General features: G+C 40.5%; 1 protein-coding gene across 3 annotated transcripts in view; it reads right to left on the reverse strand.

Moving 5' to 3' along the window:
* LOC115635401 (ATP-binding cassette sub-family A member 9-like) overlaps positions 1–27,035 on the reverse strand; it is a 63,551-nt gene extending 36,516 nt beyond the window's left edge. Inside the window, exons 1-13 of one of the 3 annotated variants that reach the window (XM_030534088.1) lie at positions 26,769–27,008; positions 24,414–24,468; positions 20,728–20,837; positions 19,856–20,066; positions 16,023–16,181; positions 14,771–14,871; positions 11,861–12,087; positions 9,659–9,797; positions 6,400–6,585; positions 4,889–5,036; positions 2,944–3,115; positions 1,798–1,856; positions 892–1,002 (exon numbers count right to left, since the gene is read on the reverse strand). In XM_030534088.1, coding sequence (XP_030389948.1) covers positions 892–1,002; positions 1,798–1,856; positions 2,944–3,115; positions 4,889–5,036; positions 6,400–6,585; positions 9,659–9,797; positions 11,861–12,087; positions 14,771–14,871; positions 16,023–16,181; positions 19,856–20,066; positions 20,728–20,829 — 1,615 coding nt within the window. In that variant the 5' untranslated portion in view covers positions 20,830–20,837; positions 24,414–24,468; positions 26,769–27,008. Of the gene's footprint in view, positions 1–891; positions 1,003–1,797; positions 1,857–2,943; positions 3,116–4,888; positions 5,037–6,399; positions 6,586–9,658; positions 9,798–11,860; positions 12,088–14,770; positions 14,872–16,022; positions 16,182–19,855; positions 20,067–20,727; positions 20,838–24,413; positions 24,469–26,768 lie in introns of all 3 variants that reach the window. The other 2 variants (XM_030534087.1, XM_030534089.1) reach the window with 2 other exon arrangements.
* Positions 27,036–27,439: the final 404 nt, after the last annotated feature.

Here is a 27,439-nt window from a genome sequence, read left to right on the forward strand (position 1 = left end):
GAGCAGGCATTAATATACGAAAGGATCGGTGATATATGCCATCATGTGCCTGCAATGCCCCTCTGTCATGTACGTTGGCCAAACTGGACAGTTTCTATGCAAAAGAATAAATGGACACAAATCTGACATCAGGAATCACACAAATCTGACATCAATAACAGACCTAAAAGTGGCCGTTCTTCAACAAAAAAACTTCAAAAACAGACTCCAACATGAAGCTGCAGAACTGGAATTAATTTGCAAACTGGATACCATCAGATTAGGTCTGAAGAAAGACTGGAAGTGGTTGGGTCATAACAAAACCTAAATTTAATTTCCCCAATACTAATTTCTCCCTTCTGTTACTCAACTGTCTGTAATGGGCCATTCTCTTACCACTTAAAAAGTGATTTTTCCTCCCTTGGTATCCTGCTGTTAAATTGTTTTATCTCGTTTACTGACCTCACACTTGGTAAAGCAACTCCCATCCTTTCATATATTTATACCTGCTCCTGTATTTTCCACTCCATGCATCCGATGAAGTGGGTTCTAGCCCAGGAAAGCTTATGCCCAAACACATTTGTTAGTCTCCAAGGTCCTCCGTGTGTGCTGGCGCTGCCTGAGGCAGTGCAGGGCCGAGCTAAGAGGAGGGCAGGGGCTGGAGCTGTGCTGGGAGCTGTGCTGGAAGCAGCACCAGAAAGGACCAGCCCAGAGAACAGAGCTGGGCCAGGAGCAGAGCTGCAGCCGCACTAAAGCAGGAACTGGGGCTATCAGGAGCCAAGTGAGGTGAGCAGCTGGAGAGTGCTACAAGGACTCCTCGTTGTTTCTGCTGATACAGACTAACAAGGCTACTACGCTGAAATTTGTTATCAAGCGCACTCTTCCTTTCAGTTTAGAAGTGTATCATCGTACCATCTGATGGCTGGGAAAGTCCACTGAGGATGTTTAGTAGAGTAGTTTTTCCAGCTCCACTATGACCAAGTAATGCAGTGATCTGGCCTTCATAAATATTTAAGAACAAACCTAGTATAAAAATAGTATTATGTTAGGATTAAAGTTCGTGAAGTAAATTAAGTCCTTCCTGTCTCTTTCTATGTGCCCATCACCAAAGTCTGGTGTCCAGGTGCCAAACATGACAATTAAAGAAATAAGATTTCTGTCTAGGAAGAGATAAGCAAAGTCAGAAATTCAGAACCCATAATGTAAGTTACATCTTCAGTAACCAGGTTCAAACTTGCAAGAAGTTTTTCATTATATTAGTAAAGAGGGTGCAACGGCGGGAAAGAGACTAGGTGACCAGACATCCCATTTTTATAGGGACAGTCCTGTTTTTTGGGACTTTTTCTTAAATAGGTCCCTTTTTTTCACAGTTGCTATCTGGTCACCCTAAAAGAGACACAGATGTAATAACTTTTAGAAATATCATCAATTACTTTACTCTGTTCCTACAATGCTCACTCCCTTTTATTCTTAGTAAAGATAGAAATACAATCACAGGATAATCATCAGTTGCATGAATTAGGTTTTGGGATAGTCTTTCAAACACTCATGGTGGATACAAATTTTGCTTCTTTACTTCTTCCACCTTTTGATTTCAGCATTTTTTTACAGCTACTATTTTTTCTTCTTATTTAACAGGGATTAAATGTTGCAAAGAAAACATTTGCAATGTCCCTAGATTTACACGTTAATAAGTACAGATAAGCAGAATTATGGTATCGTCTCACAATAAGAAAAGAGCAGCCCTAAGATTTCAGAACTGATTGGGTTCATTTTTAGTTAAAATCCAAGCAAAAATGTTTAAGAAACTTTTCATACCTCTCAAAGCTTCTATTTTCTTGCTCTTTGTTTTATATGTTTTTTTAATATTGTTGAGTCTAAAGGAAGGGAAGCAAGTTATCATTAGTACTGGATTCTAATTATTGAGTAAATACTGCCTTGCACCATAATAGATAATACCACCTTGATCATATATAATGATTTGCTTCAGTAGGTCTCAAAGTGCTGTACAAAGGAGGTCAGTAACATTATCCCCATTTTACAGATGGGGAAACTGAGGCACAGGCAGCAGAGTGACTTCCCCAAGGTCAGTCAACAAACAGCAGAGCTCAGAACTCAGGCCTCTGGACTTCCAATCCAGTCCTCTCTCCACTAGATCACCAGACCTCCCTAGTAATTTACACCTGTTCAAGGCAGTGTATATCTCATCTGGTAACCTTTTAGGCCTGGTCTACACTGGGGGGGGAGGGGAAATCAATCTAAGATATGCAACTTCAGCTACGAGAATAGTGTAGCTGAAGTTGACGTATCTTAGATTGAATTAAAATTACTTACTTTGTGTCCTTGTGGCGCGCCGTGGCTTCCCTGTCAACTTCGCTTCCGTCTCTCGCACTGCTGGAGTTCAGTAGCCGACAGGAGATATTGGGGATCGATTTATCGCATCTACACTACATGGGATAAATCGATCCCCAATAGATTGATCATTACCCGCCAATCTGGGCAGTGTAGACGTACCCTTACAATCCCCTTTCACAAGTGTCAATGTCTACACAGAGTGGAAGATCAGCCCCTTCATGTATAAATATATAACGTTACATCAGATTGTCTTTTTACTTTTGAAGGCCTTGGAGATCAGATCTGAAGTAGGTTGCAGGTACAAGGAGTTTGGCTTCCCCCTGCCATAGTTATTTTTGGACAAAATTAACATCACAAAACCAATTTACAATTTGGCTCAGTTCACGTATGACTGGCCTGATTTGGTTCCTAATCTCATCTGCATGGTAACAGCGCTTTGTAAAAGAACGTATTCTCGCAAAAATCCCACCTAGGGGAAAGTGGAGTAGGCTGAAGTAAAGCTAAATTGATAGCTGGACCAAGGACAGCAACAGCTGCAGGTGAGCTCTGTTAATCCTCTGATACCATATGTAAATTATAGGTTTCTTCTTATATTCAGTAGAGTTTTACCTGATGGCTTCCTTCCCATCAAACTCTGGAGGCACTGGCTCCATGCTGTCATTGAAGATACCTTCATGGTTTTGTTCAGTTTCAGGTCTCTTATCAGCATAACCTCTCTTGCTTTTACACCAGTATGATGGCTTCAGGCAGAACAAAGGGGGATATTTCATACCATATTTGTCTAATTGGGAACAAAGATGATGAATCTTTAGTTTATCCAGGCATAGTAGACTAAAGCCTAATTCATGCCATTAAACACTTCTAGCATCAAAAATTTTTAAGGTATTTATGTGCCTACGATGCAGATGGGCACCTTGTAGGATTTTCAAATGTACCTAAGCCGTTAGCACCTTTAAAAATCCCATTAGGCACCTTTCAGCATCTTGAGGCCCCCAATTACCTTTAAACATCTGACTCTCTATTGATTTCAGCACTGGGCAAATCCAACCCTCTACAGCCACAAAAGACCAACTCTTAGAAGAACTGGTACATCTCTCTAGCAAAATAGGAGGGCTTCGTATAGTTGGGTTCACATGCCCATGTGTTACAGAATCCATTTTGGGCATAACAGCACTTAAGAGACAGGAGGAAATCCACTGCTCTGCAGATGTTTCCACCCATCCCTCAGCACAGCCGGTTCATGTAAAGCCTCTACTCAGGTTACTTTAATCATTAGGCTAAAGTAGACTCTGTCCTGCAGCTTCAGCCTGAGGATCAGGCCCATGGTTAATCTCTCAAGTGGCCGTCCTAGCTGTTAGCACCAGGTGCTGGGTTCAGCATTTCAGCTATCATGAGAAGATACACATGCAAAATGGAAGGTGAAGGGGGAAATCACATTTCCCAAACATGGTTGAATAATTTTGGCCAGTTTATCAGGCTGACAGCAATGGCTTAAGAGGTAGGAGTATGTCATTGCTATTTCTTTAGCTTCCCTGGCCTTGTCTGCTCCCATCACAGGGCTGGGTTAAGGCACAGGCACTATAGGACTGTGCTTAGGGCTCTGGCTCCTGGAATCATTTAATGACCTCTGAATCTCAGACACTATTTAAAAACATCTGTTTTGAGTCCTTGTCATTGGAAAGAAAATGCTGAGAACGTGACCTGAAGGAAACCAAATGCAGAAACGTCCACCTGAGTCTATAGGTGTGAAGGGTTTGACCCATTCCATAGGGTTTTGCTCCAGGACTTCTCTGAGGGCTCTCACCCACTGTGCACATAGCAGGAGGAAAGAGTGCAGTGGGCCCTGTGCAAGCAGAAACACCTTGGCTGCTGGGATAAGTTTTGTATATGACCTTACTTGCTACTACCCCTGGAGGAAAGGGAGGTTCTGCTGCTGGGGGACAGGAAGGGGTGGGGAATGTTGCTAACACTGGAAGTGGGGAGCAGGGTCATGTTGCAGGGGCTCTGGATTGCCTTAACTTTGTTCTATACAGCTTATGATGCCAGAAAGCATGTACTGGAACAGTGGGACATTCAGCTTTGGATGATATTTTCATATTCCAGGGTCCAAATTTCATATGACTGTTAGTATTTCCAGCTGTGAACATCAGCCAAATCTGAACAAGAAGCTAATAGCTTGTCTTTATTAATTTTACTTTAAAGGTTGAGGCTACCTAAAGTGTGATATGAAAGCTGATTCTTGGTTGAAGAGGACAAGGAAGAGGGGATCAAAGGGGCTCCTTATGAGATGTGGTCTTATTTAGGAATCCACAGTCTGTTGCCTGGAAATATTGTTTAATGCCAGTTACAGATGAAAAAGACATTAGCTGATCCCCCCGATGTGGGATGGTAAATACTAATTCTACATTTTCCTTTGTTCAGTGTTATTCTATCATTACTTGTACTGCTTTGAAATAAGTGGGGGCCGGGGGCCCAGGGGAAGAGAGAGAGAATTAATGGAGCAAGTGAATGTATAAAAGAACATATACGGTATTTTAATTATAAATATACTTACCAGGCAAAACTTTATCAAAATAGATAGCCAATAGCATATATAAAACACTGTCAAAAATCAGTAGGACATAGGCTGTAAATACAGCATATGATTCCTCCATAATGTTAGAAAAATAGAAACCTATTCCATATTTTTCTAAATGTAAAATCTGAAAGGAAAAAAACCAAAGATTAAGAATCTTCAGCTGAAAAACTAGGCACATAAGGTCAGAATTTTGATGAAATTTATGCAACATAGTTATCCAAAGTTGCTTTGGAAAGTCCAGCACTATATTCCTCCCACCCTCCGTTTAGTTTCTTTTCCTCACTAGAAACACATTTCTACTAACGAGAGGCAATGTGTAAGTTTTCATTCAAAAGTGCTCTAGAAACAGATTCACACCAGCGAAGTACAACCTCATATCATTTTGGGTCATATGTCAGACTTTTCTATTGGAGGCAATATAATCCAGTACAGACAAATTACATTCACATGTCATGATTGCTTTCTTCATATGGGGAAACTGTAGCAAACAGACAGTTTTTCACCAACGTGTAGGCATGCATGAAAACTGCACTTGCTGGACACTTGAAAACTAGCGAGCAGCAAACTTTCTGGGGCAGTGTTTGTACAGCACTTATAACACTGGCACCTTTAAGAACATAAGAACGGCCATACCGGATCAGACCAAAGGTCCATCTAGCCCAGTATCTGTCTACCGACAGTGGCCAATGCCAGGTACCCAAGAGGGAGTGAACCTAACAGGCAATGATCAAGTGATCTCTCTCTTGCCATCCATCTCCATCCTCTGATGAACAGAGGCTAGGGACACCATTCATTACCCTTCCTGGCTAATAGCCATTTTTGGACTTAGCCACCATGAATTTATCCAGTTCCCTTTTAAACATTGTTATAGTCCCAGCCTTCACAACCTCCTCAGGTAAGGAGTTCCACAAGTTGACTGTGCGCTGTGTGAAGAACAACTTCCTTTTATTTGCTTTAAACCTGCTACCTATTAATTTTATTTAGTGACCGCTAGGTTCTTGTATTATGGGAATAAGTAAATAACTTCCTTATCCTCTTTCTCCACATCACTCATGATTTTATATACCTCTATCATATCCCCCTGTAGTCTCCTCTTTTCCAAGCTGAAGAGGCCTAGCCTCTTTAATCTTTCCTCGTATGGGAACCTCTCCAAACCCCTAATCATTTTAGTTGCTCTTTTCTGAACCTTTTCAGGGTGCTAGAATATCTTTTTTGAGGTGAGGAAACCACATCTGTACACAGTATTCGAGATGTGGGCGTACCATGGATTTATATAAGGGCAATAATATATTCTCAGCCTTATTCTCTATCCCCTTTTTAATGATTCCTAACATCCTGTTTGCTTTTTTGACCATTTTTTAGTATTTTTAAATACTACCATTGTACATAATAAGCAGTATCCTAGCCAGGCAACTGTCAGGTACATACAGCCGGTTAGCAACCAGCTACAGCTTTCCTGCACGTATGATCCAAATAATTCACCCTACCTTTGAGATTCCAGTGACAAATGCAAAGGGACAGAGGAGACCCAAAGCCCACTCCAAGGGTGCAGGAAGTTTTGTCACCAAGGTAATAAAGCTCAGACATGTAGAGAAAAAGGTGAGGAGGAATCCAACGGAGCTGGTGACTTTAGGCTTCTTTAAGAGGGAGCTGAGCATGAAATAGAAGTGGATCTGCAGATAAGGAAGCTTCCAGTTAGCGGAACACATTTCCATTGGAGGTTTAAAATGCATCATACTCATTGTGTCGGACATGCTAGGGAGAGACACCGAGTTAAGAGTTGGCCTTTAGGAGACAAGCTGGACAGGCTACAGTCAGTGGGAGCTGGACCCGTGCAGCACCGTGAGATGTGGCCTATCCGCAAAAGTTCATGACTTGACTTGCTGTGAACACTTTAGACCGAAACCAGGGCTGGCTCCAGGCACCAGGGCAGCAAGCAGGTGCTTTGGGTGGCCAAGGGGAAGGGGCGGCACGTCTGACTCTTCAGCAGCAATTTGGCGGCAGGTCCCTCGCTCCCTCTCGGAGTGAAGGACCTGCGGCTGAAGAATGAAGTGGTGGTGGTAGAGATGCCACCGAAGTGCCACAGATCACGATTGCAGCTTTTCTTTTTTTTTTTTTTGCTGCTTGGGGTGGCAAAAACGCTGGAGCCGGCTCTGACTTAAACGAACCCATATTCAGGGTCTCTAGGGCAGTAGTTCTTAACCGGGGGTCTGGGGTCCCCTGGGGGGCCATGAGCAGGTTTTAGGGGGGCTGCCAAGCAGGACCAGCATTAGAGTCATTGGGGCCCGGGGCAGAAAACCAAAGCACCACCATGCAGGGCTGAAGCCTGGGACCCCGCCATCTGAGTCTGAAGCCAAAGCCTGAGAAACTTAGCTTTGTGGGGCCCTCAGCGGTGTGGGGACCTGGGCAACCACCCTGCTTGCTACTCCCTTAATGCTAGCTCTGGTTTTCACATGCAGAAAAACAGTTGCTGTGGCACAACTGGGCTGTGGAGTTTTTATAGCATGTTGGTGGGGGGCCTCAGAAAGAAAAAGATTGAGACTCCCTGCTCTAGGGTATATATGTGTATTATATTAATTGTGTGTGTGTGTTTCATTTTACATAGTAGCTGGGTGTCCTTTTAGTAAATTTTTTTCAGTCAATTTCACTTATAAACTCTCTCTTTTTTCTGGGGCTGTTTCATTTTCTTCACCTACTAATTTAATACACATCCAGATTTCAGGTAGCCGCCCCCTCCCAGTGAAGGCCTAATTTTTTGTTGGATTGGTTGGTTTATGTTTTCTTAAATTCTCCTTAACTATTAGTTTGTCACTGATTCACATAATTTTGTGGGGTTTTTAATGCTCTTTTTGGCACACAAAAACAATGAAAATAACTAGGGTAGAGAAAACAGGTTAGCTCTACATCCATCAGTAATGCCAAAGCTCGGGAGAAGATAACCTTCAAGTTTTAGGTAACACTAGAAATGGTTAATTCCAGGTGGTCTCTCTTTTCATGCATGCATGTGACAAAGTATCATCAATAAATAATATTTGTACTTGCACAAGTAAACATATCTCTAGTCAATTAATTAAGAACATAAGAACGGCTATACTGGGTCAGTCCAAGGGTTCAGCTAGACCAGTATCCTGTATTCCTACAGTTGCAAACACCAGGTGCCCCAGAGGGAATGGACAGAACAGGGCAATTACTAAGTTATTCATCCTGTCATCCACTCCCTGCTTCTGGCAGTCAGAGGGTAGGGACACGAAGAGCATGCGTTTGCCTCCATGACCTTCTTTGCTAATTGCCATTGATGGACCTCTCCTCCATGAGCTTATCTCCCTCTGAAGCACTTTGCATTGGTCACTGTCAGAAAACAGGGTGCGGGGCTAGATGGACTATTGGTCTGACCCTGTATGGTTATTCCTATGTTATCTAATTCTTTTCGAACCCAGTGATAATTTTGGCCTTCACAAACATCCCTAGGCAACAAGTGCCGCAGGGTGACTACGCGTTGTGTGAAGAAGTACTTCCTTATGTGTGTTTTAAACCTGTTGTCTATTAATTAATTTCATTTGATGACCCCTAGTTCTGGTGTTATATGAAGAAGTAAATAACCCTTTCTTACTCACTTTCTCATGATTTTATAGACCTCTACCATATCCTCCTTTAATTGTCTAACAGCGTATTTAGACCCATCATTTTGTCTGTGAAGTTGGGATTATATTTTCCAATGTGTGTTGCTTTGCATTTGTCAACACTGAATTTCACCTGCCATTTTGTTGCCAGTCATCCAGTTTTGTGAGGTCCCTTTGTAACTCCTTACAAAATTACTCAAGATAGTTAGGTCCAAAGCAGACTGTATCATCTGCAAATTTTGCCACTTTGCTGTTTACCCCTTTTTCCAGATCATTTATGAATATGTCGAACACCACTAGTCCCAGCACATTATTCATCTCTCTCCATTCTGAAAACTGACTATGTATTTCTACCCTTTCCCCCCGTCTTTAAACCAGTTACTGATTCATGAGAATACCTTCCCTCTTATCCTATGACTGCTTACTTTGCTTAAAAGCCTTTGGTGAGGAACCTGGTCAAAGGTTTCTAAAAGTCCAAGTATACTATAGCCACAGAAATGCCTTTGTCTACATGTTTGTTGACTCCCTCAAAGAATTCTAGTAGATTGGTGAGGCATGATTTCCCTTTATAATAGCCATGTTGACTCTTCCCCCAACAAATCATGTTCATGTGGGAAAACTTGATCAATATTATGACTGCTGTCATTTAAGAGCCTAATGGAATCACTCTCTCATCTTCTATCTATGGAAGTGAGGAAGAAGGGGGAAATTCAGAAAGTTATATTTGGGTAGTTTTATTTCATAAAATTCAAGTGGCATGCCGCACAGAAATCATTTCATTATTTACTGGCCACTCTAGGATTACACGGGCACAGACATTACATATTCCCTCTCTCAAAGTTCTGTAAAGAAAATTGGTCTTTGTGGATGGATTTGAGATTAAAATTCACTTTTGTCCATAGCCCACAGAGTCTGGTGTCTGTAAATTCTTTGAATGGTAATTCAAATAATGTCCAATTATGAGATGAAATGAGATTTAGAGAGATCGTTTCTTCAATTACTGTGACTACAGAAAAGCTACAGTGTTGGGCCACTCTCTGATCTGCCCTACGACTAGTAGCAATGTGGCTTATAGACATTTTAAACTTAGAACATGGAGAAATTTCATTTTAAAGTCCCAACTTACAGATGCTATGCCATAAAAGAAAAATAGAAGTAATATTGGAAAGAAGCTGCTTGTGTAGAAATATTCATTAATCGTGACAGCTGTCAGCAGACTGGCCATAATCAAAACACAAACAGCATACAGCAAACTCCAGGATAACCTGAAAATGAAAATATATTGTTATCTTTCTGGATAATTGATTACTGTTGTCATGATTTCAGCCATATGGCAAATCCCATTGTTAGTGTAACCCCTTTGGGGTTTAGAGAGCATGGCCCCTTTAAATCTTTTTCCCAGGGCGGAGGGGGAGAGTAAGAAAAAAAAGAGGGAAACTCCAGGGGGTGGCACTGGAGCTCCAGGAAGGGAGAAGGGCAGTTGGCAGGCCCTGGAGAAGTGAAACAGGGAGAACCTGCCTGAGGAGGACAGGTCCAATCGGGGACAGCCCAGGACAGGAGCCAGGAGCAGCCCTGTGCCAGGGGGGGAATCGCCTGAGAAGGACAGGCTGGAGCTGGACCCAGTATCAAGCTGCCCAGAGCTGCATGGGGCTGTGAGTACTGTGGCTTGTGACTCTGCACTAGGAACAAGGAGGGAGGTTATAGCTAGTTAAGTGGGGAGGTGGTCACTCTGGGTGACTTCGCAGAGAGCGGCAGGAGAGGGCACCGGAAGGGTTTGTTGGGGAAAAGTTTCACTGGCACCAAAGATGACCAGGAGCCCCCAGTGACTCACCACTGGACTGGAACTTTGCTCAGGACTCCCAAACTCTGTGTGCAGACACGTTGCTCAGTGTCTGCCCTTCCAGACTGTGCTACCACTGGGCCCTTGGTTTGGATGCAGCACTGTTCTACTGCTCCCCCTATATTTCCCCTTGTTGTTTTTCTCCTCTCTTCCCTCTGTAAATAAATATCTCCCTTTGTTATATCCTCTGGGTGTCTCTGTTCACTCCGGGAGGTTTGGAACAGGTGCCTGGGGTGGAAGGGATTTCACGTACAGTTGTGACATTAGTAAGGCATTATACAAAGGAGATTGACAGACAATGAGCTTGGGAACCCATCTGTCCCTCCCATGGGAAATGAGCAAGAAGGTTGAAGGGGAGGAGAGTTCTGCCAGGTCTTCCTTAGATGGTACTCCTTAATCTTTCCACCAATGGAGGTACTCTTTGTCCCCAAACACCACAGATATCAGGGGACCAATGATTTTCAATGCCATCTGCTTGGAAACCTCATCCATCTGTGTCAGCTGTCAGTCTCCAGGCCAGCTATGACTATGCAGCCAGGACTCCTATACTTATACCAGGGACTTGGTAGAGTATGAGAAGGGGAAAACACTACAGTCTCTGGCTGTATTATATTTCCCCCCTCATTTCCATAAGTCTCATGAGAGATGATGCTCATAACTGCAACCAACCTCTCTGTATGCACAGAGTCTAAAGACAAGGAGGGAAAGTTACCCTGGAAGTGTCTGAGCCCTCAGCCCTGTGAGAAGAAGAGATGTATACATAGATCTAGTTAGTACAATGGGTCCCAGGGTTTTTAAGAAAACAAACATACTAGATTCATAGCTGACTTCCACACGTTACCTTATTACAGGTCTCATATGACATTGCCTCTCTTTCAGGTTGCAAAAATCAGTGATATCATCAGCTCTCTCTAACTTCTGCTTAGCTTCCTAGTGTTTATTCCTTTTTCTTCTACTTTTATCCCTTTTACCACTGTTATAGTCCTTATTGATGTTAAGTAAATACATGTTAGGCACAAAAAAATCTAATTAAAAAGTTACCAAATTGTAAGGGCACTAGCTCATTAACTAGACGTTCACAAGTCCTAAGAGTTGCATTGTTTTGTAAAGTTTTCCAGTGGAGTTCCTGTTAGGATATCATCCTTGAAAACTGAAGAAGGCCTCCATCCCCTTCAAAAAAATACTGGTAGTAGCAGAGTAAGATTCCACACGCTGCCCCAAACAATGCACCTCGATCACATTCTGAAAGGACAACCTTTAACGGTAATGGGGTAACGTCCACTCAGTCCTTGGCCTCTCCGCTTAGGCTATACATAAGGACGCCAATCTAATTGAGGTTGGCTGTTTTCTTTTGTGAGTTCCTCCTGCCCGTGAGAAGCTGGACGGAAATTGTCAATTCATTTTACAAATACTGAAGAATATATGTATTCTGGCAACTATTAACTTAAGGCAGTAAACCTATGCACATCAGCTAGTTGTGTTACTCACCAAAAGGCTGCATCCTGTAACCCCATAGTCTTCATCAACACCTTGAGTTTCCTTTTTTCTCTTGTAAGACTGATTGACATAAAGTGCATAAATGGAGAGAAACACATTGCAACAGTAAAAATGATATAACTATGTTCCAGGGTAATTGATGGTATGACAGATGATGATCCCATACGGATACCACTAATGGATTTCATTTCCTCCCAGACAGAATGATTTGTCGTTATCTAAAAAATTCAAGTTAGCAATTAATTTTATGTAATGAAATAAGGTCATAGTACAGGGTTATAACATGTCACTTAATAATGTTAGTGGTGCTGTAAACAGATCATGTATTTCTGATGACTGTTACCTTCTCCTTTCTGGCCTTGAGAAATGCAGACTTCCCCCTTCAGGTCTGCTCAAAATATGGACACTGAGACTGTCTTCCTAGCATGTTGCTTTCATCCTCCTTCAAGTTCCTCCTTAAAGCTCACTACTACCGCAAAACACTCAATAGCTAGGAAACTGACGGCTTATTATATTAATCATTTCAGTGTTGTCTTGGTCTCCTCTCCTCTTCCCCCTGCTGGTTTTAATTCATTTGGGAGCATATGCCTGAACTGTAAGTTCTTTGGGGGAAGGGACTGTCTTTTTATTACATATGTGTACAGTGCTAGCACAATGGGGCCTCTAGGCACTCTAGGTACCCAATACAAGATAATTACATAATAAAATTAGTCTTAATACTAACACTGACAACACTAAATTTCTCAGCAGACAACCTCCCTTTCTGAGTTTATAATGTTGCATGTAACGAAATCCAGTGCTAGGACCCATAATGAAGATGGGTTGAAAATAAGAACTTGAACAGAATTGCAACAGGGCAGAGATGTACAAACAAAACATTTAAAAACGTTTCTTAAAAAAGAAATTAGGTGAAGTTAAAGCATAAACCAACATCAACTGCTCTTTAAACCTCACGTTACCCAGGAGGCCAGACTTGATGATCACAGGGGTCCCTTCTGGCCTTGGAATCTATGCCAATGCTAGAAATTATAATGGTTTCCACTGCGTATTTCAGCCAAAACCTTTCAAGCCATGAGACATAGACGAGAGATAAGACTTGAGGCCTAGTTTGTCAAGGATGTCCCTGTAAATATCTCAGTAGATGGAAACAATCATGAAGAATTGGTTCGTTCTTGAGCATTCACAAATTTGAACCTAGGGGGAAGTTTCTGAAGGTGCAACTGGGAGTTAAATGCCTAAATACCACTTGTGTCTTTTAAAACCTTCCCCCTAAACTTTGAGGCCAGGTTACCTTAGTGATAGCCCCTCTCCTCTTTATCATGCCTACAGTGGAGATCAGGCTGCGCATTCTTGACAACATTCCTTACGTTTGGTCTGCTGGAGACTGGCTGAAGAGAATTCTTAGAGGTGAGACTCTAGCTCTGAGATTAGCATCCTATGCTGATCTGAAAAATCCCAATTTTTTTAGCCCTTAGAACATGCTGCAAGGGCTCCCGTACCTACTCTCTCAGACCTTTAGTGGGTAAGATGAGCAATTGTCATGTTTTGTCGTTTTCTAAAATGACAAGAGGCACCTCTCAGAATGCTCTAGGTTCCCTTGCCAAATATTTCAAGACCGATATATCATCAGAATAAATAGCAACTCCATAACACACAGTCACGCAGCACAAAAATAAACCAAACTATCCGCTGTCCAGACACACAATCACTAACAATATTTGCTCATTCAGCAGGTTTCTTAAAAAGGCACGCCGTACAGCATGCTCTGAAGTTTAACTGATTTGGGTCATTGTTGACCAAGGACAAGGGGAACATTTCCAAGAAAAGAGGCCCGCACAGAGAACGCCCTTCCAAAAGCTCCTTCTTTGGGTCGAGGGGAGTACCTCTGCAGATCTTAACTGCTGCAGCATAGCACAGGGAGAGAGGCATTCTCTCATTTAAGAAGGTCTGAAGCCATTTAGGGTTTTAAAGGTCATAGCATCATAGAATATTAGGGAGGTCATCTAGTCCAACCTCGGCTCAAAGCAGGACCAACACCAACTAAATCATCCCAGCCAGGGCTTTGTCAAACCAGGTCTTAGAAACCTCTAAGGATAGAGATTCCACCACCTCCCTCGATAATCCATTTCAGTGTTTCACCACCCTCTTAGTGAAATAGTGTTTCCTAATATCCAACCTAGACCTAGGTCAATACCAACCCTACCCTAAAACCTCAGCTATCCAGCCCAGATTATGGCACATTGGTTGAGCCTGCTTGCAGCCAAATACTCCAATTACCAAATGGACCGATGTATCCCACACTAGCTTTAGCTTCTGAGTGGATTTAAAATGCAGTCCCAAATGGAGCTGTCGTCTCAAAATGGCAAAGGAATTAATTACATTCCAATGGTCCATAGTGGAAAGAACAGTTGAAACTTCCTTGCCAGATTCAAATGATATCAAGTGGCCATGGCTACTTCTGAAAGATAATCATCCAGCTATAATCTGTATGTCAGTATCCACTAGATGTTCCAGTTGGATGCTGCTGGGCAATCCTGAGTTGCATTTCACTCGTGGTCTGGGAAGTTATTTGTGTCAATACGTTTGGTAAGTTTTACCATTTCTATTTTGTGACTTTTAAAACTGATTGTAATTTTGCACAGAGATTAGGAGGGGTGCATGTTTTCTAGATGAAAGTAAAAGTAGTCAATTCCTGCAAACCATTCAGGATTCTGTGTTATTTCACATGTTGTTCTTTGGTAGAAGTTCCCGACACAAGATGATCCATCACTTTTTTTTTTACATTGTAATAATTCCATGCACTAAAAAAACCCTGATCACAGAAGGATTTATTTTGCTTAATGTTGAAGGGTCAAGTTAGAAGAAAACAGAAAATAATTTCAGTGCAAGAACTCTGCTTACTTCTATAATAGCAGCATCAATGCTTGATTGCAGTGATAGAAATCCTCTGTACCAATATTTTGGACTCTCACAGTATTGTTCTGAAAAGTTATAACAAGAATCTGCAAAGATGAACGGTCAAGTACATTACTTAATTGTGTGCAACAAACATTTTAATGCAATATCAAGGCTGAGATTTTAATCCCACAAAAGTCAAGAAATTCAGATTTAATGGTACTACAATAACAACTCTGCAACCGCAACAAGCTCCCAAGGATAGTGGAAATATCAAAGGACCAGCAGTGTATTGGACTCGTTCAGCGTCATCCCATGTAATAATAGCAGGACCCCATTGCAGTGGAGACACCTGACAGCGTCTCTCTTTTCTCACTGCTCCCCACCTGAATGCCTTAAATGTGCATGTGAAATGCCAAAGCTCCCATTTACTTCAGTGGCACAGGATCAGCTCTGTACTAAGGATCTGGGCATATTATTTTAATTCTTTAGATGGTTTACAACATGCCCAATGATTTAGCGTTTTTACAGTTTCTAATACAGGCTGCTTGACTGGGATCTTTGGCTGGCCAAAAAACGCAACCCAAAACCAAAGAACCAAAAAACCTGGTATACCATTGTTTGCACTGCTGAAGGCATTTTCACACCCTGCTACACTCAAGTGCCTCCTTCCTGCCCTGAACAACTGTGGTTCAAGGTGAGAAGTGAAGGCAAAGTCTCCACACCAGATCAGTTCTTCACTTCACTATGTAGCCTCCCAAAAGAGCAGAGGCCTGAGGATGCTAGTTCAGTCCTCATCGACCATCAGTTGATACATTTTGCTAGTAATTTTCATTAGTTATATGGAGTGCATTTGGATGTGTAAAATAGACTACAGGACAAAAGTAAAGTATAAAACGCATATTAATCTACACCACAAGGCTGATCTGTCATGCATCAACCCTACGTGATGAGACACGGAAAAAGACTTAAATGGAATGTAACATATCAAGTGGGATGGAATATTTCAGGTAAAAGGGAGGAATATGCCTAAATCCTCAATTTAAAAACAAACAAACGAACAAACAGTTTCTATCATCTATAAAAGCAAGTTGGTGTTGCTGGATTTTATTATTTTGTTACAAACAATGAAACAGACTTAAATTGGTGGTTCTTTCTAGGTCAGAAACTCTCATGTAGACTAAGGGCCAAATCCACTTCAGTGAAGCTACGCTAATTTACACCGAGGATCTGGCCATATTTATTTATTTTTAATTACCTATCTGTTCAAAATGCTCATTTGGAGCAATCACATTGCTGGGACGAAATCTGAGGCAATAGGAGAAGTCATCGTTAAATACAACCCCTACAATTTCCTCATTCAAAATCCATGCTGCCTCCAGTGCTTTTTCATCTTCCATCACTTCTGTTTTTATACCTGTGGTTTATACAAAAGACATTATGATTAATAACTACAACACTGAAAATGTCAGCACAGGAATTTTATACATGTAGCCAGTTTTGCCAGCTGTGCATCTTTCCCCTCTGAGTTTCTGTTCTCTAGGCCAGGTATATTTGTAGATGCTTTGGGTCACATTCAATTTGATTAGCTGGGAAAAAGTTAATAAGAAAATCTTAAGTTTAATTGTGAATGCAACAAGAGGTAGATATTTTACTCCACAGATGGCAATGTAGCTAGAGTTATCTAGAAATAACTACTGCATAAAAATAAAATACTCCCAAACTAAAACACCCAGAATCCAACACCTGCAAACTTCTACTAGAAACTGTGGAATCCACATGTAGATATACAACTGAACTTTGCAGCTGGTCCTTATCTCAATAATGGGTTGACTGAAAACCTAGATTCTAATACAGTACACTCCGTTTATAAGAATTATTGATATAAGCATCAACCACATATAGTGATCAAAACCACTGGGATAAAATCATTTCTACACTAACCATGGTAAAATACTTTACTTATAAGAATCACTTAGGGGCACACTGACTACATGTAATGCGATATTCAGTCAAGAGCAATGACATGTAATAAGCCAATAAAGCTGTTCTGAATTTGAATTTGATGACATCTTGCGTTTTTTGGGCACGTAATGCATATAAAGTATAATCCCTGTGTAAAAAAACAAGTTGTGCCGTTTATGTGAAAGTCGATCAACATATTAGAAAAAAGAAAGATGCTTTTTGCAGACAAAAAATGCCCTCTTCTGGTGTCCTGAAATAGTCTTCCCAAGACCAGCCAAAGATATGCAGCTCAGAAATTGGGCATTCCACAACTGACATTGTCTATGATTCTTAAAGCAGGGAGAGTATTGTACAAAATGAAGGAGATAAAAAACAATGTGGGCAGACAAGGTACGTATGGTCGAGGCCGTGTTTATAAAGTAGATCAGAAATGCCAGAGAGAGAAATACCCCCCTATGTGGACTGTTGGTGATGCAGTAATCAGAAGAACTGGTGGTGACCCTGGGCGTGACCAAGCTCAAGGCATACACTGGCTGGTTTGAGCACTTTCAAAAACAGGATGGGATAGTTTTTAAGAGAGAAGTCAAAGACACGGACTTTAGGTCACGTGAAGAATGGTGAGAAAATTAGTGGATCGAAATGAGACATGATTTTGCTGAAGAAGACATTTGGAATGCAGATGAAAATGGAATTTACTTTCAAGCCCTGTCTGATGGCACTCTCACATTTAAATAGAAAATAAAAAAGGAGGGAAGAGGTCTATAGAAAGAATTATTGCTCTAGTCACCTGTTCCATGACTGGTAAGAAAAAGGACCTTTTCATCATCAGGAAAAGTCAAAACCCATGGTGTTTTAAAAATCGGAGACATCTTCCAGTCCACTATGCTGCCAAGTCATCTGCCTGGATGATGGGGTATCAATTCGGTGAGTGGCTGAAGGACTGGAATCAAAAAGTTGGGGCCATGAAAGGAGAAAGATTTTGCTACTTGTGGACATCTGCGCAGCCCACATGATGAAAGATGTAACACTGAGGAATATCCAACCTGAATTCCTCCCAAAACCACAACTTCTATCCTTCTGCCACGTGACCAGGGAATTGGCAGTTCTGATAAGGCATACTTTCATAAGCAAATGGCTCGCACAGTGTTTCATCACATTGATGATGATAAGAACAACAAAGCTCCTGCTGTGGAGATGGCCAGGAAGATCAGTCTTTCAGATGCCATTCTAATGCTTGCAAATGCCTGGTCGGACGTCAGTGCTTCAACAATTGCTGGAAAAAAGAAGGTCTGGTGAATGCAACTATGGCAGAAGCAATTCTTGTTGAGCCACCAAGAGGACTCAATGGACATGAATTTGAAGAGTGGATAGACATCAATGACAATGCTTTTACTATGCAACCTGTCTCTGATGATGACATTGTGACTGAGTTCAGAAACCAATTTAAAGTGAAATCTGAAAACGATGCAGAGGTGGACTCTCATGATGACGTGGTAATCATCCCATCCTTGACCCAAATGAAGGATGCAGTGAAAACTAATGGTCTATTGTACAGGGGATTCAATGATTTTAACCTCCTGCATCTCCTCGAAAAGGAAGATATGGTGATATGCTGAAATAAATATTCATATTATACCACCTGTTTTGTTGTTTTACATAGATATTTACGCTATAAAAGTCAATGTAATGCACTTTCGTATGTTACGTTTGTTGCAGTTTATGTGAGAGATTTTTAAAATGTGTATCTTTGGATCTTTACATTAAGAGATATATAGCTCCGGTAACTTACACTTTGTGTAAAGTTGTAACATGCTGCACAGTATTAATAATGCCTTGAAAAAAAGCACCAGGTAAGAGATTGGGTAATAATAACTAATAATATGTTGCTCAGTTAAAATGTTGGTATGGTTGGTAGAATGTTGGTTTTGTTCCATGCTGAATATGTTTAAAGTCTAAAGAATTTAGTTATGGTAAATGAGATGTTTCTCAATTGAATTTAAAAAGCCAGTTGTTTAAAACGTAGTGGTCAATTTAATCCATTCTTTGCAATTCTGCTTGTAAGAATCAACTGCTTATAAGAATCGAATTATCCAGGCTAGGTGTGATTCTTATAAAAGGAGCGCATTGTACTCTAATTACTGAGAGTTTGAAATTTGGATCACAGTTTTATGGCACAAGCCCCATCTCCGCTTCCCAGTCAACAAAAGGTTTTTTTATGTCATTTTTTAAATATAGTTTTATAATATTATTCTAAGGAAAGCTTCTGATCTGAGTTATTTATTTCTTATTAGGACCCAAACCTGGCACCACATATGTCAATTGCAATGCCAGCTAGCAGCTAATTAATTTAATTTATAATCAAGTATTCAGTGGGAAAGCATATATTATTTCAACTCCACTGTCTTCCTTTCTGAAGCCCCTTCTATCACTGCTGGACTCTAAGGTGCAGTTAATGAAGTTTCTAAAATAATGACAAAACTAATAAAATTCAGTCAAGTTTGTCAGAACATTGCTTGTGGATCAGGCTACTAAATATTTTCAGGAAACTGAATTTCAGGACTATTCCACAAGGGAATAAACGTATGTTTCCCTTGATGCTGTTGTGCTGTACTGTGAACATTTGTTAGCATGATCCACCAGGAATGGAAAATTAGTTACTATAATTGCCTGTTAACACTCCTCCTAAAACTAAAAACTCACAAGCATTCAGAGAAAATTACAGGTATTGAATAATGAATACACAAATATCTGTGACAACGAATGGTATAGAATGATGGCCAAAAGTAACAACTGGATTAAAAAAAAAGAATTCCGGTAGATATATTCAAGGAGGATGCAACCACATTGCTCAAGGTGTCCCTAAACTTCCAACTGCCAGAAGCTGGGACTGCATGACAGGTGATGGATCACTCAAAATTGCCCTGTTCTGTTTATTCCTTCTGAGGCATTTGGCAATAGCCGCTGTCAGGAGACAGGATACTGGGCTAGATGTACTGTTAGTCTGAGCCAGTCTGACTGTTCTGATGTTCTTATGAATATTGTACACTAGCAGAACATGTTAAGACACAGTACAGGTACGGTAGCTAAAGTAATAACAAACTTAAATATTTAATGGGCATAACGAACCTATCATGACAGATTCTGAAGCCACTTTATTCATTATTTGTCTCGTGCTGTCTGTCATGGGTGTATAAGCAACTGTAATCCCAGTAGCATTATAGGCAGGGTCATCTAATCGTCCCAGGAAAGCCAGAGGCACTTCAGGATTTCGGTAACTTATTGTGAACATAGATACCAAGTACAGCAGAAAGAGAAATAGGAGTGACAGGATCCATTCCTGGGTAATGGAAAAAGAGTAAATGAGCAGTGAGAACAGCACAACAATTTCAGAGAGAATGGTTCCTCCCTGATTATCAGATAAACAATAAAGCCAGTCAATACGTTTTAGAGAACAGTTTTCCTTCAAAAAATGAAGTTTCAGCAAAATCTAAATCTTGTCGCAGAATATAGTCACTTTAACACCATTCAGAGCTTACAACTTTCACATCTGCTAATGCCTGAAAATCCGAGCTACAGCAATGCAAATACAAAAAGTAATATTGCCTATTAGGTCAATGAAACACAGAGCTCAACTCTTCGTAAAAAGGTCACTGTTTTTACACGAGTGGATATAATATGAAGACGGTGCTCTGTGTGTCACCACAAAACCATGAGCAACAATTAAAAGTAAAGAGTGGCTTCTATAACAATCCACAGGTGACAGAGTTTCTGCTGTTGTCTGTTGCAGCAATGAGAAAAGAACTAGGATGAGTGCAAAAGCCTTGCAAAAAAACTGCAACAATTGGGGCTTTTCAAATATTGTCTCACTTTTACTACTCTCAAATATAAATTGGGGGGGTTGGGGGGAGGGGAAGGGAGAGGGGGAGGAGGAGAATAACCCTCTCACATGACCCAGCTTTTTTTTTGTTTTGTTCCCAAACTATTTTTTTTGTACTTGCCTGAAAGGTCTGCATTTTCATTCTCCATTTGATAAGTAGATTTTTACACAAGAGAGCCTTAGTTTGCTGACACACACTCATGTTTCTCTGAAGTCTCTGCATTTCTGGATCTAGACAGAGAAACAAAAGGATGTAAATTCTAATAGAACAAATCAAAGAAAAAATAGTTGTATTTGTACAATGCTTTGCATCTAAGGATACCAAAGCACTTTACCAAGCTAAGCAATATTTCCATTTTAGAGATTTGGAAACCAAAGACTTGCCAAGGTTTCTTCATACAAAGGAAGTCTGTGTTGGCAGAAAAATTGAATTCAGATCTCTCTGCTCCTTGACCCAATGTCTTAACTAATAGACCATCTCCTTTCCTGGGGCTCTGCTAATTAAAGAACTCACTTCAGGTGCTCTCCTTTACTAAAAATGTTAGGAGTGGGGAGAAATACAAGGATAATGAAAACTTTTCTGTTGTAGATGCAGGGGTTTAACTTTTTTCTCCAGAAAATTTTCTCTAGAATTTAAACAACATACAGTAGTACTTCATTTTTAATTATATTGATACTTTCAGAAAAAGTGTATATACGCATTCTGCTGTTTTTAGTTTGAAAGTATTATTTCCTAAAAGGACCTCAAACCAAACGATATTTGTAATGTGAAAAATAGAAACCCAACTTACTAATATGCATTCATGTATATCTGGGTATGCAAAATGGTACTAAGAAATACAAAATATGTTTTGAATCTTCAGTAGACTCCTTAACAACCTAACAATGGTAGAAAACCTTAAAAAACTAGAAAAATCATTATTTTCATATCTTGGCCTACTAGTAAACAAAAGTGTTAATTTAAAATTTAAAGTCAAACTCTTCTGTTTATTTTAAATGTATACATAGTTTTAAGAAACAGAGCCTGCAGTCCTTCAAATCATTTGGAATTATGTGTAGGGGTGCTGCATTTAGCCCTAAATAACCATTATAGAGATGAGTGAGCAAGACAAATAAGTATTGTTCAAACCACCACTACAGTGTTGAATTTGAATTCAGCCCCTCTTATTCATTAAGGGCTTGATCCTGCAAAGTGTCAAACAACTCCTGAAGGTGCTGTGAGCTGAGCACCCTTTGCTTCTATGGAAGTCAACAGGAGTTGAAGGCATTTCCACATCTTCAAGGAACAAGCCCAGGGACATTCTTGAGTGAATTTTTATTCCCAATGATAGTCACGTAAAGAGAAAGAGTAACTAATGCATGTTTGTGAGAATATTTATCTGGAAGCACTGGAGTGGGTTACCTAGGAAGGTGGTGGAATCCCCATCCTTAGAGGTTTTTTAGGCCCGGCTTGACAAACCCACGGCTGGGATGATTTAGTTGGTGTTGGTCCTGCTTTAAGAAGGGAATTGGGCTAGATGACCTCTTGAGGTCCCTTCCAACCTTAATCTTCTATGATTCTATGAAGTGTTTGGCTGCCACCTTTAAAATTCCTTTGAAGTTGGGAGTTATCCAATCGAAGAAGAAAAAACATGTTTGGTCGCCTAAGTATTGCCTATCTCAAAGACCACATCTACTGAACACTGAAAGCATTAGTTGTAGAGAATAGTTTGATCAATTCATAAGGGTGAGCTACATACACATAAATCAGTCAAGTTTGAGTAACTGGGGAAATGCTGAAGGGGTTACATATGTGAAATAATAGGTCTCCTAGATCTAATCACAATCACAAAGCCATAATGCAATCAACTATGGTATGGCTAACTTATGCTTTCATACAAACAGATGTCCTGACCTTCCAAGCATTAGAGCTCAGTTACAGAGGCAAGGTGGATGAGGGAATATCTTTTATTGAACCAACTTCTCCTGGTGGGTCTCTTCCTGGAGGATTCTCTGCACCTTGAGGTCTTTAAACCACGATTTGAGGACTTCAATAGCTCAGACATAGATTAGAGGCTTGATACAGGAGTGGGTGGGTGAGATTCTGTGGCCTGCATTGTGCAGGAGGTCAGACTAGATGATCATAACGGTCCCTTCTGACCTTAAAGTCTATAAGTCTATGAGATGGAAGCTTTTAAGCCACACTGAGCTCTTCTTCAGTCACTCTCACCAACAGAAATGGGTCCAATAAAGGATATTATCCTCTCTAATATCCAGGGAACACCACAACTACCATGACACATGCACAGCTCAGGATAAGACATCTTTGCACGTGATCCTTTAAAAAGTCCATAGCTGAAATAAAAGGAGCTTGGATGTGTTTCATTGTTTTCCTTTTGAATATTGCTTCCAGATGTTGCTGACTGGACAACTGGACTTTACTTACAAATGATGCCAAATGCACTTACACAGCTCGGTTCCCCTTACTATTGTTGTGTGTGGTTTCTTTTTTGGGGGTGTGGGGGTGGGGAGTAAAACATTTGCCTGCTCCAGATGCAATAGGTTCAGTTGTCTAATTGCTCCTTCAGTGCTAACCCAGGAACCTATCCTGGAATGTGCTTGTGCACCCTCCCCTGATGTTGATTTCAATGGGATTTGAGATCGCTTGGCATGATATAGTTGGTCTTGTTAACATTTTTTCTTCAGACTTGGAATTTGATGACAAATAGTGCAAAAGAAGGAGGACAAAAGATAGAAGTACACATCACACGTTCACCTCTTGCTTACATGATTTGCTATTCTGAAGTAGCAATGTACACAAAAAAGTGGCACAAACTAAAGTTATTTATCATATTATTTTATCATTATTATTATTATTACAGGTGAACTTCTCTCTGCTACTAAAGCCAGAAGGAATGTCACTATAACTGAAAGAGCAGGACTGAGGCAGGCTATTCCAGGGAGAAATTACTCCAGTCATTTCGTAATGGAATACATCTCTCATTTTAGGCCAAAAAGTACCTCTTGGTAGAACAACTCGTTCCTGCTAGTTATTTACACATGGGAAATGTTGAATTAGAAAACTAAGATTACAGGAAATTTAGTTATAAAATTAATTCCATATTTCAAGCTTCCTCCTCTACTATGCCGGTCTCATAAATACATACGTAATATAGAGCACTTTACATTCTTAAATGTCTTGTACAAATATGAACTAACCCATAACATTTATCTCACATGAGTGTCCCATCCCCAGTTTACATACAGGGAAACAAACATGGAAGCAAAGTGAAGTGATTTGCGCAAGACCTGACTGCAAGAGTCTGATCCCGATCCCAATGACAAAATGCCCATTAACTCCAATGGGCAAGATCAGATGGGATTTAGAGCATAGGAGATGGAGGCTTGTCATTGCACTGAAGATTTGGGGAGCAAATCAGAATGAGCAAGTAAGGGATCAAGGAATCTAAGCGTCTGCAAGCACAGGGCCCTTCTCATGAAAGGAGTGGATGTTTTTTAAAAAAAATTGAAGAATTTTCACCATTAGACACTTGGGTGTGGAGAATTTTAGGTTGCAGACTCATACCAATGTGTATAAAATTTTCTTTCAGAAGATTAATTTTAAAGAAGAAGTCAGAAACCCAGGCAATTCAGAGTTAAACTCTAACTCCCACAGCAAACCACATAACTGCAGACAAATCACCACCACAATCCAAACTCTGCTCCAAGAGATAACAAAAATCAACATTTGTACTTGGAGAGGACAAAAAACAGTTCCCTTGTACAGCTGGAATTGAGCTTTCTGCAGAGCAGCTATAATAAACTTACTTCCAAGTTAAGTCAGCTGCAGTTTTACAGATTTCCAGAAATGCATTTCGTCACTCTGCAGACGAGCCAACAGAAAACAATTTTACGTTATCTTCCTAACCAAACATTCATGACAAGAACCACACAACTGCATCAAGCAATCAACGTCAACAATTTCACTATTACTCTTTTAGCCATCTATAAGAGACAAGTAAGTTAACCAGTCACAAAACTGCAAAAATAATGCTGTGCAGTACTTTCTAAATGAGTGTGAGAATACTACATTAGAGCAATTCTTCTGAGGCAGAGTTAATCTAGTGGTGATGATTTACATATAATGTGGAAGTACAATTTTATCTTTCAATTCCTTGGTTGTTTTCTATCCTAATAGAGGTTAAGCAGTAAAACTGCACTATAGCAGATCTCTTTCTTTTTTCATACCTACTAGATTTCTATGGCACATTTCCTGGGTTTCTAATTTTATTTTTAAAACTCCAGTGTTCTAGAAAGATAATATACACTGGAAATGCTGATACATGCCTGCAACTTTAACATCACAAAATTGAAACTCCTCGTGTGGGAATAGCAAAGAAAATAAGGCATCAGCTACTAATACCACCTCTACTGTCCTTCCTCCATAGACCAGCTCAAAGATTATGTCTACACTATAGAAACTACACTCATATAGCTTATATAAAAGCAGCAAAGAATCCTGTGGCACCTTATAGACTAACAGACGTTTTGGAGCATGAGCTTTCGTGGGTGAATACCCACTTCCTCAGATGCTCCAAAACGTCTGTTAGTCTATAAGGTGCCACAGGATTCTTTGCTGCTTTTACAGATCCAGACTAACACGGCTACCCTCTGATAGCTTATATAGTGCAGATGCTGAAAGAGTTTTTTTGTCAGTGTAGAAACACTAACTCACCAAAGGACAATGCTTGGTCTACACCCAAAAGTTATATCAGTATGGCTACATGGGTCAGTGCCAGAAGTGGTGCTAGTCCATTGAGGGCCCTAAGAAAGAACATTTTTGGGATTCCCCCCTGCAACGCATACTAATAAACTTGTTAAACAGAGGGCAAGTCAACACTACCGCACGACATTGGTTTGGTGAAGGAGCGCTCGCCCATTGGCATAAGAGCTCCACCTTGGCAAGAAGCGGAAGCTATATCAGCGGGAAAGCATCTCCCACCAACATAACACTGGTGTGGACAGCGCAAAACTTGGGTTGCTTGGGGGGAGGGTGGGCTTTTTCACACCCGAGTGATGTAAGTTAGATCAACTTCACCGGTAGTATAGACCTGCCCAGAGTAGAGAGCCCCCTTGAGTAGCTTGGGGCCCTAAACAATTACTTATTTTGCTTATGCCTAGCATAAGCTCTGGTCAGCTCTGTGAAAAAACACTCCTCTGACCCACGGAGCTATGCCAACATAACTGTCAAGTGTAGATGCAGTTTAGTCAATGAACGAGCACTTCAGTCTAATGTAAGGTCTGTCTTTGCTATGGAGACTCAACCGGCATTACTACGCCAGCATAGCCCTGTAGTGTAGATGCAGTCTACATTGATAGAAGGAGTTGTTCTGTCCAGGTAGGTATATCACCTCCCTGAATGCCATTAGCAACATCAATAGAAGCACTTTCCATTGACGTAGTTGTGTCTACACTGGTGGCTATGTTGACATGGCTACCTGAATTAGGAGTGTGGGTTTTTTCACCCCCCCGACCAAGGTAGCTATGACAATATAACTTCCAAGTGTAGACTAAGCTGTCAGTTGGGAGTTTGTGTTCCTACACTGACAGAAAAAAAACCCTTCTGTCCATGTAGGCTGCACCTATACTACAGGGCTATGCCAACACAGCTATGCTGAGACAGTCTGCCTAGTGCAGACATTCCCCTTTATTAGCACAATGCTGCAGTAGAGGGTGGAAAACGGCACGGAGGAATTTTCATCTGTGTTTTCAAAAAAAATCTCCCCACTAGAATTTTCAAAACACATGTATAGGAAACATGTCACTTTTATACATATATATATATGCAATATTTAATCTGATGCCTTCTTTTAAAACCAGAATACACGCTGCAGAAAAGCATGCTCTGTGAAAAGCTGAAAAATTGTTAATGTATTGTTATTAGACCACAAATAAGAAAAAATAAAGTAATAAAGCCTTAAAATGGCAATAAAACTTCAGTAGAAAGAATTTAAACTTCGTACTTTAGAAAGATTCTGCATCTGCTAATCAGGCAGTTAAAACAAGCTTATAGTAAACAAAACAGCAGGGCACACTGGAACAATGTTAGTTTTAGAGCTTTTAATTACCAGATGTTTTCATACATGAGACTTCAAATGGAATTTTAAAAAATAGAGATCTTACCTTAGGGGGAAAGTTTTGAGAAATGTTCAGAATATTTGCTCTTGTAATGGATCTGTAAATAATGCAGATGTGTTCTTTTTCCTGCCATTACTTTCTAATCCTTGTAATGACACTCCATGCATGCTTCTTTGAGGCTCCTCCCACCCTTTTTTTCACTAACTGCCAAAAAGGCCTGGCTTACACAACCACTTTGGTTTACTTCACTAGCTGCCTCCTTTTTGGCAGTTCTTCAGATTGCTTTCTTTCTATAGTGCTAACAGAGGATATTGCTGTCTAGCTGCTGAAGGAAAATTCCTTTCAAAAGTTAGGTTCAGGAAACTCTTGAAACTTTGAATACAAAAAACGAACAAAACAAAACAAAACAAAAAACAAAACAAACAAGCTCTGCCTTGTAAAATCTCTTGTTTCTTTCTGCAAGAGTAGTAGCTGACTGTACCAGTAGTTCAATGATGCTTTGATGTAGGTCAGAGGTAGGCAACCTGCGGCACTCGTGCAAAAGGCGGCATGCGAGCTGATTTTCAGTGGCCCTCACACTGCCCAGGTCCTGGCCACTCATCTGGGGGCTCTGCATTTTAATTTAATTTTAAATGAAGCTTCTTAAACATTTTAAAAACCGTATTTACTTTACATACAACAGTTTAGTTATATATTATAGACTTATAGCAAGAGCC

This window comes from Gopherus evgoodei, chromosome 15, assembly GCF_007399415.2.
Source record: "Gopherus evgoodei ecotype Sinaloan lineage chromosome 15, rGopEvg1_v1.p, whole genome shotgun sequence".
NCBI lineage: Eukaryota > Metazoa > Chordata > Testudines > Testudinidae > Gopherus > Gopherus evgoodei.